Source organism: Drosophila tropicalis, unplaced genomic scaffold (genome assembly GCF_018151085.1).
Source record: "Drosophila tropicalis isolate 14030-0801.00 unplaced genomic scaffold, ASM1815108v1 contig_859, whole genome shotgun sequence".
NCBI lineage: Eukaryota > Metazoa > Arthropoda > Insecta > Diptera > Drosophilidae > Drosophila > Drosophila tropicalis.
This window is the reverse complement of record NW_027173353.1, coordinates 833,902-848,552: the sequence shown is the minus strand read 5'-3', so window position 1 is coordinate 848,552 and position 14,651 is coordinate 833,902. Positions and strand designations below refer to the sequence as shown.

Genomic DNA, 14,651 nt, shown 5'->3' with positions numbered 1-14,651 from the left:
GAATAAATGTAACGTCTGTTTATAAACCGAAGAGTCGGATTTCTGGAAGGGGTAAAACGTTGTTGTTTTGAAAGTTTTCATTATGATTAGTCGACAAAACTGTCATTTCTGTCTTTTTCTTTCTTTTAACGACGTTTGTCATCCGATTTTTCGAGCGATCACTACAAGATTTTCAACTACTGTAGTCAAAATTAAAGCAGCTAACACCGTGTTAAAACTAAATAAGCATAAATAATTTCCAGAACGAAAGAATATGTCAGTTCAACTTTAACTTAAACTCAAAAAAGTTACCTTTGAATTGTTCGTTATGGAATCTACAAAGTTGAACCTCAGTATTATTTAGTTTTCAACAGAAAAAGCAGAGTTTACAGCAAATTTTTAGTGTACTAACAAATTAAAAAAAAAAAAAAAACTTTTGATTTTCTTTTTTCTTCTGTAAATTATTAGATTGGATTTTTGGATTATGGCCGATTTGAAAGAATGTAACAGCAGCGGACTCACCGCTATGAACAACGGCGGCGATGAGAACTCCTTGAAATGTAAGTAGATCTCTCGGGGATTAGGAACTCCTCAAAGATACATTCCCCCATCCTTCCAATTTTAGTCATGGGCGATGATGATAATGAGAGTGAGCACACTCGTCGTATATGCATATATCTACACAAATTGCAGAATCGTTTGAAGCAGGGCGTAGCACAACATACTGATCTCGTCCAGAAATCTGTGCGTCTGCTCAAGGAGGTGAACGATGTATCCGCCACACTGGCCGTGGCTAGATCTGGAGCCAATCATCAGAAGACCAAAATCAAACGTCTCATAATGGAGTTTGAGAGCGGGAGTGCTACACAAGGGCAGGAGGATCTAATGGAGCTCCGAGATTTGTTGGCCGATTTCGAGAAGCTCCATGAAAATCAACTGCTGCAGGAGAGTCTGTTAAATTTTAAGCGAGCCGGTGACTCTTTTCAAAAGGTTTTTGCCTTTCTGGAGACAGTTGGCCTGGGAAACAATACCTCGCCACAACCTTCACCTCAGCCTAGTCAATTGATGACCACACAAAGCACTAATCGTAGCTTGCGCGAGAGAATCGAGGCTTTTAATAAGTCACTGGAACTGGGCACGAATATATCGCAAGATTTTGTTAGATGCTTTAGCAGCCACTGTAGTCTGGAAAACATAGAGAAAAGCCCATCGGAGCTAAAACTTCAAAATGTTGGCTCACGTACCAATTCGGGATACGAAGGAGATGTCGACAGTGAAATTGAGCAGGCAGATGTCGAGATACAAACTGAAGCTGAAAAGTAGTAGCCATCCTCCAAACATGAGGGAAGTATAAGTATGAAATTGTCTTGTATTATAATGCTAAATCTCTTATAAATCGGTGTAAATATATTTATATGCCTATATATAGTAGTAGGATCTTTCGCCTTCCAATATTGTCTTTACATTTTGTAAAAAAAATATCACACTAAACTAAGTACACATGATAAAAATTCCTTGATCCTGCCAATCCATCCGTTCAGCAAGTGGATTCCGCCGCCTGGAAAAATCGTGTATAGTTTATGATGAAGAATATTAGCACGGCTCCAATGGCTGAGCCTAGTTGGGTGATGGCGCCCACCCAGACCAACGACTGGCCTCCCTGGGAACGCATCACTGTTGTAATGCCAAGCTTCAGGTAGCTTATAATGCCGATCAGCAAAGTCCAGGCGGTCACCACAAGAATGGCTCCAATTGTCTCATTATACAGCCAGGGATAGGGACTCAACACGGCTGTGGAAAAAACATAGCCGTTCAGGAGAGCAGCCAGAACCGAAAGCACTGTAATGGTACGCAGCGAGGTAAAATGCAGAAACATGGCCATAAAACAGGCCACAGGATTGGCTATGACACTCAGAGTGGCGGCCAAATGATAAGCCTGCGCCCCATATGGAGCAACCGAGTAGGACTGTATCGATTGATTCACGGCATTGCTGAAGAACGAAATTGCTCCAATAAGGAGCAAGAGTGAGGCATATTGAGTACGGCTTAACTTCTTGGATTCTTGTTGATTGTGTCCCTCGTCGTAGACATATTTATTGCCCTCGCTAACCGTGACCTGGGCGTATTCTCGACGAGCCAATGGCAGGGCATTAAGTAGAGCGTAGCCAATGTAACTCAACACCATCAATCCGAATAGAACAAGAAAGAAAACCTTTGTGTCGAAACGTGCCGGCTGAGATACGGATTCGTAGATCTCCTCGCCCGATTCGGTGACATTGACCAGAACACAGTCACCAGACTCGCCGACACCCTGTATAAGTGCCAAGACACTTGGTAACAATCCACTCAGACCTTCGCCTATAAAGTATGTGACCATATATTGCTCCTTAAAGCGTCCCATATAAGGCATATAGAGGACAGAACTTGTACACGCGTTCAGAGCAGTGAATATGGTGAGTACAAAAAGAGCCACACTATGATCCACTCCACCAACCACAGCGGTTTGATTGTAAAAGAACGCCGTAAGCAAGCAAGACAATGCACCGGTTAGCAGTATGCCATGAATACTCCAACCATCATTTAGTTTACGTGGCGAATATTTCTGAATCAAAGTGTAGATTAATGGTCCAAGATTTCCAATCTGTACCATAACACTCAGATAAGAGGGTAAACTCCATCCTTCGGGGGCCTCATTCACAAGGAGGGGCAATTGAATAAATGTGCCATTAACTCCCAGCCAGGTGCCGATGCCAAAGAATATGGCCAACAAATCCACAATCAAACTCCGATTCTTAAACACACCGCCATATTTCTCCTCCATTTTCTTGCCAATGGTGCGCCAGTTCAGAAATACACTCAGTTCGCTCTCGTTGGGATCGCTCTTGTTGTCGATACATCTGCAGAATGGAAGATTAGGTAACAGACGAGAATGAAATTCCAGCAACTTTGTATCATATTTTACAAACCCACTTAAGCTTATCTTATTACAATTTACAGTCTTAGGGCATTGCATTTCAACAAAAGATAACGATTCGTCCATTGTGGTTTTTGATTTCAGTTTCTTTCACCCAATTATATTTCAAGCCTGACTCGACAAAAAAACAAAACAAAAAAGCACCTTATCTCTCAATTGGAAATTGTAGCCATACAAATTTTCCATATTTATAAATTGCTTTGAAAATATTTAGACTAGATATACTCCCAATCAGGTGAATGCAATCAGTCACATAATTTTGCCCATCCGATTAGAAAGTGATTAACTAATTGAATTAAAATCGTGAGGCCCTGCAGATTACAGATAATGACCCAACGTATCTGTCGTCGTCATATTTAAAGATAAGAATTGTAAATTCTTCAACTAGAGTGCCCGATGAATAAACACACGAGAAAAAAGTAAAACAAAACTGGTTTTCCCAAAATGGAGAGAGAGTTGGCCCCGGGTATGGGTTTTGCTTACCTGCTGAAATCCGTGGATGCCGCGTCGACGTCCGAGGTTGAAACCACAGTGTATACTGCGTTAATTTGGCCAACATTGTTAGTTTCAATTCCAGACATGATTGTAGACTTAAAAACAAATAAGTTTTATGATCTATATGACGACGATGCGGAGATTAGATTCCGTTTTGGTGGAGGTGTTTTATATGTCACAGTTACAATGGGACTAAACGGTTAATTATTTGGAGATACATATATTAATTGCCAATCAATTGATTTAAATTGAGCAACAGCATCCAATTGATAGTCCCTTGATGATGACTTGCCCAAAATTCTCGCAGAGTTTTTCGTTTTGTACTAGTTATGCAATTTGCAGGCAACTTTAGCTCTCTTAAATAAGATCCTAAAGACGGCTATTAAATGCAAAAGAATACTTCTTTGGCCGATGAGGATCGCTTGCAGTTTGTTCGGCCATTTGAATTATAAATGTCTTTATATGCAAACAATATCATCCTCAATATCAGAATGAAAATAAATTATTCGCTTTTTGACAGAAAACAGCTGTTGAACTTTGTGTGAGAGAGCCGCAGAGAGCGCCAACTGTGCGCACGTGCGTCAAAGAGATAGCAAGAGAAAGAGAGCTCCAGTCGTAAGAGAGACCTCCCCGATGAACGGGCATTCTGTTTCTGTTTTGTGCTGTGTTCCATTTCCTTTTATTATTATGTTATTGCTTATGAAATGTAATTGTAGCCCGATGAAATGCCAATTCAACAATAATCCCTGGAATCCATAATGAATGCTTTTAGACATGCTTTGCATGCAACTTGTGTGAATATAGATGAGTAAATTGTTTATATGTATCTAGATATATGTAAATTGTTACTGCGAGCAGAGCTGCTGATACCAGCGTTTGCTTTCCCGGCACCTTGGATTGGAGCACATAGGACAACGCATTAGGAATTTGGGATTAACCGATTGATTTGATTGCAAATGATCGGCCACAATTGTACTTAGAGCCTCAATGAATAGCGGATGATCGTTGGGTGCTGCAGCACGACGTATCTCCTCGACGCCCACTTCCTTGGCCAATTCATCACAGTATTCAATGTCCAGTTCATGCAATGTCTCAATATGCTCATTCACAAAGGCAATGGGAACGAGTATAAAGTTTTTAAGGCCTTGCTTCACATAGCCCTGGACAAAAATGAACAAACAAATATTAAGATCCATTTTTCATAATTGAGAATGTAGACTTTACTTTGATGGCGTCATCCGTAGCGGGGGCTAGCCAGGGCAATGGTCCTACTTTCGATTGCCAGGCCAGACTGTAGGGGTTGGTTTGACCCAGCTCCTGCATGACCATATGCACACTGGCTCCAATCTCAGAGGGATAGGCATCACCACGACTCACTGCTTTAAGAGGCAGCGAATGGGCAGTGAAGAGTATGACCACATCGTTGCGTTTAGTTTCTACAAACTTGGATAATTCTTCGCGTATGCGTTGAGCAAATGTCTTAATCAGCAACGGATGAGTGCCCCAGCGATCGATGATACTCCACTTGATGTCGGCGGGTAGGGAACTATTTATATACAAAGATCAATGACATTTTCATTTTGAATTGGTCGTCATTTCTGTTACCTGCTGCGGTAATGGGTGAAGATGGAGTTGAAGCTGGACCCGGATGTGGCACAACTATATTGTGGATACTGGGAGAAGAGCACCACTCGCTCAGGCTTCTCGCTGTGGGGTTAAAATTAAATCTTATTAACTTTCACTTTATATTTAACCCTTTTTCTCTCTCTGAGCCTACCTCTCGATTTTAGCCAAGGTGTCCTCCGTTAGTGGATTTATATACCGAAAGCCCACATAATGCTTGTGTGGAGCTGTCGATGGTGATATCTTATCTAGTTGCTCACACATTAGTTGCCCTTGCAGTTCTGTCCACTTGAGAATGGGTGAACCGCCGCCAATCTCTTTGTATTTCTTTTGCACCTCTGGCGTGCGACGCTGGGCGATCCAAGGACCCAGACGGCTCTGCAGTGGTAGCTGTATCATATCCCGATCTGTCATTATTTTCAAGAGATAATCATGGACTTGATCCGTACTCTGTGGACCACCCATGTTCAGCATAAGAATGGCAGTCTTGGGGCGCGTTGTGCTTGCAGTTGCAAAGTTAGCGGCATTGCCTGGGAATTATAAATTGGTTTATTAATTGCAATTGCCATTAGTTCATTTACTTACAGGCCAATTTGAGAACATTTCTATTATGCAAAAACATGACACAAATAAATAAACTTCTCACAAGTATTGCACAATGTAGAAAACAGATTTCAGTGGCAGTGTTGGTAGCTACGTACAGCACTTTGGCGCCACTTTTGAATAAAATACGATAACTTTGACTCCAAAAGGCTATCGATAACACTCGAACATGGTGAGTTCACCTCGAACCTGGTGAGTGCAACTCAATCGTTGTTCGAAGCCCGTTAAAGATTTCTAACGGTAGCTCTCTCCGGGAAAATAAATCGTTTTTATTAAAATAAAAGTTACCGTTAATAGAACTAAATTGCAGTTGGTGCTAATAAGACTGCAAAAGAACTGAAAAACGCATTAGTAGAAAATAAATGAATGAAAAGAAGCTACAACTACTATACTGTGAAAGTGGGGGTGGTGACGGGAAATAGTGACTGTGCGGCGGCGGTGGTGGTGGTGGGTGTTGGTGTTATCGCTTATATAGCCAGCAGGCACCGACTTGCTCTAAATTTACTAGACCTGCGCAGTTAGAGCATTTCGGAGAGCATTTTCTAAGTATTTGTGCATGTGTGTGTGCAGCAGCAGCAGCCCCCCAGAACAGGATATTTTATTATACTGAAATTCATACTGAAATCCATACGCACACACACACACAGATGCACACACTCTCTCACTCTGACGAGAGGAGATGATTGTAGGAGTAGCGCAGGAAATTCGCATATTCAGGCCAAAAAGGCTCGCATCGCCGTTCATAAGCAAAAGTTTCGCACTGCCATTCGGACGCATTCCGTTGCCTAACCTAAAGAGCAAGTCCCTCGCACACACACTTACTTACTCACTCACTCACACACACACCTACTACTACACTCTTTCCTCTTACACACGCGCAAAAATCAATTAAAAGTAAAAGAAAAAATACACACATACAAATGCCAATGCATATATACAAATTAAACGTAATTAAGTTGAGCGAATTTTGATAGCAAACATGTCGTTAAATATTGTGCAATGTGCGAAAAAAGCTCACAAGTTACGCAAAAAATTTCGCAATAAAAAGAACAACAACAAGAGCACTGCCTTCGCATCGGCAGAATTGAGAAAAATGTGAAACGTTCAACGAAACAACAATAAAAAAAGAAATAAAAAAACGAGAGGAGAGTGCAAAGTGCAACGATGCGTCGTCGTGCCATTGACCACCGAACCAGCAATTTGTCTCTAACCCAAACGCCATCGCCAGCAGCAGCAGCAGCGCCATCAACAAGAACAACAACTATATTCTATATGAATGTGGTCCAGCCTCGCAGTTCCATCAACAACTTTTGTCACCCATCACGTTTATTCACGTTACGCCGGAAACACTGCAGAAGCTTCAACGGAAATTAAAGCAAATCGAAGCTGAAAAATTCAACAAAAAAACAAAAACAGAAGAAGGAATATAAAATTTAGTGAAAGACTAACGGAAGAAACGCCAAGAGCAACAGCAACAACTAAAGATAGAGAAAGAGAGAGAGAGACGAAAATCTAACGAGAGCGACCGTGTGAGCGAGAGAGAAAGAAAGGGTGACTTTCGGCCGGTAACTGTCTGCATCTGCAACTGCCTTTTCTTTTCCGCTGCGTCGCCATCTTCCTTACCCCCGCGCTGCTTTTAGACCGGGTTGTCATTGCAATTTGTGATTTCATGTTTTCATAACTTGGCGCGGATTAGAGAAACATCAGGAAGACACTTACACAGACACACACAGGACATACATCCTGTTTAAACGTGCAGGTGAGTCCGTTGCTTTAAGCAGGTATATTACTTAAAGGCTTGAGAGCACTAAAACAATGCACAGTCCATTAGAATTGATTGATGGAAAATGTGTATTATTATAGTCGATAAATCCACTCGAAAGCAACGTTTGAAGTGCTCCTTGTAGTAATCGTCCTTAATGATGTTGAATTACTGACGAGAAGTTGTCTACGACAGTTGATTCTTTCTCATTCACTTCAACCCGTCGGGTGGTCATTAAATTAATAGGACACTTTTAATTAATTTCCTAATAGTACTTCAAATATGTAGAAATATGTGTATGTAGAATTTCCTCTAGAAATAGGATAAAAGGTCCTAAATTATATGGGCAAACAATATATATATATAGAGTAAACCTGATCTCCTATGTAGATTGGAATACCCAGGAATCATAAAGGAGAAATTAAGAAAATAAATGAGAAAAGATTGTTAATATTCAAAATAGGCTTTCATTTTTGAAATGAAAAATGTGTGTCAAAAGAGAAATAAAAATTAAAATTGGTAAGAATTATTTCACTTCTCCTTCTTGCAGGGTTACTAAATCCTTTTTCACTTAATTTCTATTAACGACTTTAATATAAAAAAGGAAACAAAACAAAAGAAAATACATAGAAAAAAAAAATAGAAAAGCCTGTCAACATCAAAGTCTTAAACAACCACAAAAAAATTTACAAAAAAAAAAAAAAAAAAAAAAAGAGAAAGAAAAAAAGAGAAAAAGGGAAAAAAATTTTAAACGAAAAAGGGAGTCCCATGTAGAACACGAAAAGCAAAACATTAACCGCGACATTAACAATAAGAAATGTTCTCCCCATTCCATTTCATTTCCATGGAAAACTCTTCCATCTGCCCCCTCAAAAAATCTCCTCATCTAAACTACATCACAGCCCAGAGAGTTAAGAGCTTTGCTCCAATTTTTGTTTTCGTATGGAAACGAGAAGAAATGAAAAAGCTAAAATGGTTTTAAAGTAGCAAAAAAAAAAAAATACCGAAAATAAGGAAAACAATGAATTTTAAAGCCATATTTGAAAAAATAGTAAAAAACGTTTTAGCGTTTTTACATTTTTAGTTCGTTTACTTGTTAAATTATATAGAATTTACCTTCCATTTCACTTGTTTTTTATACCAAGGTTTTTTATTTCAAATTTTCTCGCAATTGTGCTTAGGAATGGCATTTGTTGATATTTTTCAATAAGGGTGAATCGGGTAGAGGCAACTAGCTAATCCCTTCAACTAATTATGCACAAAAGTTTTGACTGTATACGGTATACTAAGTCCTGGTTGGTTTGGTTTTTTGGAAGCACTTCGCGTTGGTCATTGCCATAATCGCAGTTTACTGCAAAAAGAGGAATCTCTCAAAATGTTGCCCAGTTGCTATGGTTTCACATACACATGTGTTTCTGTGTGTCCATTTGTGGCCCGCACCAACCACGGACCTCTGAAAGATGAAAAAACAGCGTGCTAAACTCCTAACTTTAAGGTGGCAACGCAAACCCCCATGGAGAGCTGCATATGTGAACTACCAAAAACAAAAAACTAGTAAGAGACGGCGGGGAGTGTCGCCTTTTTCGACCCCACCAACGACCCTTGTGACAGTCTCTGTCAGTGGTTCCAGTGGCGTTGTTGGTGGTGGTGGTTGCTGTTGTTTCTTTTTGTTTTTTCTCTTTTTTTAGTTAGTGCTACATGCGAGTCAAAGTTAATGTCTGTGTCACATGATGTTCAAAAAAGGGATGGTAGGCGGAACACTCTGGATATGCCTGATAAACTTGAAACAAATAATGAGATGGGGTTAAAATTAAAGGAGGAAAACAACAACCAAAAAAAACCAATCAATATATATTTATTTCCCCGACTTTTCACTGGTATCAGTTGTAAATGAGTTCTGTCCTTTTTACCTTTAAAGGTAAACGTTTGAAAAAATCTATAAAAATATTCATTATATTGTGACTCAATCAAATCATAAATTTCTTGTTTTTTTTTTTGTTCTCAAAACTCTCTCTGTTTTTTTCTTGCAGTGTGTAAATGTAGTCCTCAAGCGAAATTTGTTTTCGTCTCTCTCGTCCGCCCTTGTAACAATTTTTGCTGCGTTTGCCAATTTCTTGGTGTTTTTTTTTACCCCCGTGAAGTTTTGTGCTTTTTTATTATATGATAAATGATTTGCAATTTTTGTTGTTCCTCAACTAGAGAGAGTGGGCGGTACGCGAGGCTTTGTCACTCATTTATGCATACACACACACACACACACTCAGAACAAAAGCGAAATCATCGCTGGCGGAATTTATGATGTCATTATAATAAATTTTATGCGTGCCTAGACAACACGGTCTATTCCTAGTGACTGGCGGCAAAAAGTTTCTGCTGTTTTTGATGTTAATGTTGTGGTTGTTGCTGTTGTTTCATCAACACCCGACGATATTTTTCTTGGCTGATTGCTACACTTTGTCGCTATTGTTGTTGTTGTTGTTGTTCTTGTTGCCGTTGTTGTGACACAAAGTATCTTGTCGCTGTTGGCCATAACTCTCAAATACAGAAACACACACACAAACACAGACAGTTACACACTAACATACTTACATGTAAAATGCATTCGAAAAGGAAATTATGAATAAAGAATTTTCTGTTGCATACCAATGGGGTGCATCTCCGTTGCATGTTCATTGAAGGCCAATGGAAAAAGAGCCACAAAGTCGAGCAGTCACGAGATGGGACTGCAGAACAGAAAATCAGTTGTCAGTCGGCACAGCTGCATCGTTCTCAAATATGCATACAATCGGGATGCATACTACCCATCCATGTCTGTATGTATGTACATACATCTACATAGATATGTAGATTTGTATCCTACTCCATTTGAATGTCCTGGACACGATTGTAACATTTCTCATTGCAATTACTATGGGAACGACGTATGGTGGATGGCTGGAAAACCCGTACAAAGCGTTTTATGGGCAACAAAATCTCAGTTGTGGAGTTGTGTGGGCAGAGTGCCAGCTCAAAACTTCATTGGCACAGTTCATGGGATACGTGTCCGCCATGATGACGACGACGGCGACATTATTTGGAACGTGTGTATGTGTGTGTGTGAGTGGTCGCCTACTGCTGCTCCCATATGCCTCTTGGCTGCTTAATTAAAAATTCTTTAGCGTTGATTTCCCATTGCCTTTTGGCTCTATTGATGCTACATAGCATTATTATGACAAATAGATACATACACATACAGAAAAAACTTGATGGCACAAATTTATTAGCTTATGTATTTACCATATGAATGTTATTTGTTTAAACTAAATTTTTCAATAGTCTTCAAATAGATGCTTCAGTCATTTATAAATCATTTGCTTAGCATTATATACAACTTTATTCTAACTACAAGATTTGTTTCCTGAATCCTGTTTCTTTCAAATGATTCATCCAATCGATTTTTAGAAAAATGCAAGATTATTGCATTGTGGTTGCCACTGTTTTTATCTATTCAATTCAAATAGTCTATCCCTAATGCTTTGCTTTGAGTATTTTTCTATTCTTGGAATATGTCGGTTACATGCTTTGTTGCTATGTTGGGCTGATGGTATCACTGTATTATTTGATTAAATGACATTTCTATTAAAACAAAATTGTTTATATTTTCCCTTAGCTTACCATTCCCCTTTTTCAGCTACCTCTGTCGCAAGAGGCGTTAGATAGGGCCAACACTTTAGCTGTCTCTCGGGGATTTTGCTTCGCTAATAACTTTAATTCTAAGGGACAAAAATTACATACACAGAGCTTTATATGTATGCATGTGTATACATTTATGTATGTATGTATGTGCAATAGAGTTTATCTAAACACTTGCAGTAGTTCTCATCAGAGTTTCGTTTAGTAAACAGTTGCACAAACTCTGTGCTCCATAGCTTCTGTCTCTCTTTCTTTCTCTCTGGCTCCTTTTCTATCTCTCTCTTTTATATTGTGTATGCTTCTTGCCAGGCAACAGAAAATACTTTTTAATTAAAAATTACATCAACATTCATTAGAAGTGCAGGGCAATGTTAAAATGGCGTTGTGACCCGCCAGTTGTTCACATCTTTTGTATAGAAAAAAGGAAACCTATAAAAGTGCCACCAGATATGAAAGCGCTGTAGCCCATTGTTTTATTTATTTTATGATTTCTTTTGTCATTTTTTTTTTCTTGTCTAAAATAGAAATGTGAAACCTAAACTTTAAACGGCAAAGCATCCATGCTGATTAGAAGAATAATTATTTTCGAATTATTTCTGGTACTCTGATAATAACGCAATAAATTCCGTGATTAAAGTTCAATCTTAATAGAAGTGTAAAAGTTGATTTATAAAATTAAATATATTTCAAAACCTAACAGACTTTAAAAGCCTATTTATTAGGTTCAAGCTGAATTATTATTTGTAATTTGAATGACTTTAGCAAATCCCAAAACGCAGCTGTTGCCTCTCTTTGTTTAAAATACTTATGGCTACTGCCATGGCAGAGGATTCATATTGTATGTATTATATATATGTATGTATAACCATTTTAAAGCATATTACGATTATCTCATCTAAGCCATGGTCATTTGTTCGCTGGACTTGATAAAAACTAGGACAAGATATACATTTAAGCTTATTCACAATTAGCTAGAGCTTACTTTAGTAAAGCCGTCCACTTCATCAGCATAAATATGTAAATATGAACTTGTGTGTATGTGTGCGCAGTGTCCTATGTGTGTAAGTGCCAACTTGACAAGTTGCCAAGGCTATAAAATGTAACACTGCTTTTTACTTAACTCGATCCTGTCTTGGAAACTCAAACTGAATATTTTCAATTTGCGAGTGAATGTTTGTGCCGTAGCGAAAATGTATAGCCTAGTTATTGGGGCACCAGCTAATGGCAAATATTGCCCTTGCGTCAGTCAGTCCAGAGTTTATAGGTTTTTGCAACTAACTAACAAAATTTTATTTGCATTGCTGGATGGAGGGTAAACACTGTCATTATCAGTGCTGTAAAATCAGACAGTTACTCGATATATGCATAATGTGCGGACAGATTGTATGGTTTGGTGTGTGTGTGTGTGTGTCTGCCATGACAAGTTTGTATGGAAGGCGTCTGTCCAAGTGCTCCAAAGCCTTGTTGGGCAAATGCATATGACACATGTCAGAAGAGAGAATTCGAGGGCTAGAGGCGAGTGAGTTGAGTGTAAAAACCAGGCAGAGGAGCGTCATTAAATTCAACACGCAAAGTGCGTATGTATATAAGTGTGTATGTGTGTGTGAGCTTGTTGACAATCAAGTGACAGTAAATACTTTGTTGATGAGTTTCGTTGGCGTGCTTGACAGTCCCCACATTTGTGTTAACAATATAAATGCACTCACTCATTCATTTTGCTTATTCATTCATTCTTTCTATATATCTCTCTCTCTCTTTTCTTTCTTTTCTTTTTTTCTCTTTCATTCCAGACAAACGAGCAACGAATAAACCGAACTTGCATTTTTTTTGATACTGAAATATATATACATATATATATATATATATACATAAATAGTAAATAATTCTGTTTTTTTTGTTGTAAAAAAAATTTATCAACGTGTTCAACGGCATTTATATTGATGAGATTGCTGTAACGGCCAAAAAACCAAAAGCCGAAAACCCAAAAAAAAAAAAAACGCAAAAAGAACCGAAACAAAAAATAATTCACCAATTGGATTGCCACTAATAAATGCAGTGGAAGAAGAGGTTTACTCGATTGAAAGCAGCTACTGGAAATTCGCGTGTGCGAAGAATGCTTTGTTGTGGACGTAGAAAGGTAAGTGCATACACTGAAAGAAAATATTAAATCATTTAAATATAAAGTCAAAGCATAGGGGGAATTACAAAGTAAAGAAGAATTGATAAGCTTATTAGTAATTTATACAAAAATTGTGAGATTTACTGTCCTCAAATTCAGAAATAATTTATCGGTCTTAAAACGGTTTTGTTTTTCTGCGAATTACTCAATTTTAAATAGCTTAAACTCGGCCAAAGGAATACAGTATCCACCTAGCCAAGAAAGGCACTCTCCAGTTTTCTAAGGATTTTAAGAAGAATGAATTTAGGATATAACTTTTAAAAATCGGCTAAAAATTAATTTTTAACTGGCTTACAGGCATAAAAAATTTGTATTCTGACAAAACATTTCAAAACTATGGACTAAAACTTATCATAAACTTACAGTGCCTAGTAACTTTACATTTTTGGAAACTACTGATCATTAGTAATTAGTTATAACTGCATCATATCGATCAAATCTTCAATTTTAAATATCATTTAAGTGTAAATTATAGGCACTTTTTAGATGTGTTGATTATGAAACATGGGAAGTTGAGGCAGAAACTGTTTGAGTTTTTAACTCTCTGAAGAATCTGGAAATTTATCTTAAAGTTTCTCTTCACCCCAAATCAAAATGAATATGCTGATCATTTGGTTAAATTTCAATTGTATGGTTTAAATGTAGTTCGATCAGTATTCACACTTAGTTGGCTCTCTTTCTCTCACTCTCATATTCCACTCAGCGTTCATTTTTCGTGGTTGCCATAATAAATTTACATTTTACGGCTGAATTTCAATGAAGGCTTAATTACAAAATCTGATTTATTTGCTGCTCCTGCTGCTGCGTGTCCGCGTTGCTTGCGGGCGTGTCGATGTACCTTGTACCACCTTGTAGCTGGGCGTAGTTTACATTCCAAGTACACAACACGTGATGCGAACACACACAAACGTACATACATACATACATACATATATGAAATTCAATTATGTAGTTCGTTAAGTGTGTGTGAGATGGGAGGGAGTGGTGGATGGCTCCTCTGTTGGCGGTTTGACTGCAATCACTTGCCTCTATTGAACTTTAATCAAAAGCCACCGCAATGTGATTTAATGTGATTTTCCCAATTCTTCACTCACTTTTCGCAGCTTTTTTCCGCAGCAAATGAAGTGCTTCCAGTTAATTGGCAACAGCTGCAGCAGTCTACTCACTTAGCCTGTTAATTCTACAGAATTATCTTTTATAATTACAGCAAATTGTGGTGCATGTCCCTAATTCGAAAGACAAGCATCTGTTGAAGTTTTTCATAGTTCAAAATGCAGAACCAAGCAATGTGCCCCGTGTGGTGGTAATTCCCCAAAGATGGAGACTCCACCTCGAAGCCACACCTCCACCGACTACTACCTCTA

The 14,651-nt window shown here is 38.4% G+C and overlaps 3 protein-coding genes across 3 annotated transcripts; 1 reads left to right on the top strand and 2 right to left on the bottom strand.

Moving 5' to 3' along the window:
- Window positions 1-329: 329 nt before the first annotated feature.
- Window positions 330-1,410, top strand: LOC137583181 (uncharacterized). The gene is made up of 2 exons (XM_068298097.1): window positions 330-539; window positions 605-1,410. Exons 1-2 carry the CDS (start codon window positions 464-466, stop codon window positions 1,300-1,302), a joined length of 774 nt encoding a protein of 257 aa, XP_068154198.1. The 5' UTR covers window positions 330-463; the 3' UTR covers window positions 1,303-1,410.
- Rift (Riboflavin transporter) lies at window positions 1,365-3,995 on the bottom strand. The gene is made up of 2 exons (XM_068298095.1): window positions 3,437-3,995; window positions 1,365-2,876 (listed from the first exon to the last, which is right to left on the bottom strand). The coding sequence occupies exons 1-2, from the start codon at window positions 3,532-3,534 to the stop codon at window positions 1,517-1,519; spliced, it is 1,458 nt and encodes a 485-aa protein (XP_068154196.1). The 5' UTR covers window positions 3,535-3,995; the 3' UTR covers window positions 1,365-1,516.
- A 97-nt stretch (window positions 3,996-4,092) lies between these two features.
- FeCH (ferrochelatase, mitochondrial) lies at window positions 4,093-5,780 on the bottom strand. Its single transcript, XM_068298096.1, has 5 exons — window positions 5,657-5,780; window positions 5,226-5,601; window positions 5,054-5,155; window positions 4,673-4,994; window positions 4,093-4,608 (listed from the first exon to the last, which is right to left on the bottom strand). The coding sequence occupies exons 1-5, from the start codon at window positions 5,691-5,693 to the stop codon at window positions 4,294-4,296; spliced, it is 1,152 nt and encodes a 383-aa protein (XP_068154197.1). The 5' UTR covers window positions 5,694-5,780; the 3' UTR covers window positions 4,093-4,293.
- Between the last annotated feature and the right edge of the window lie 8,871 nt (window positions 5,781-14,651).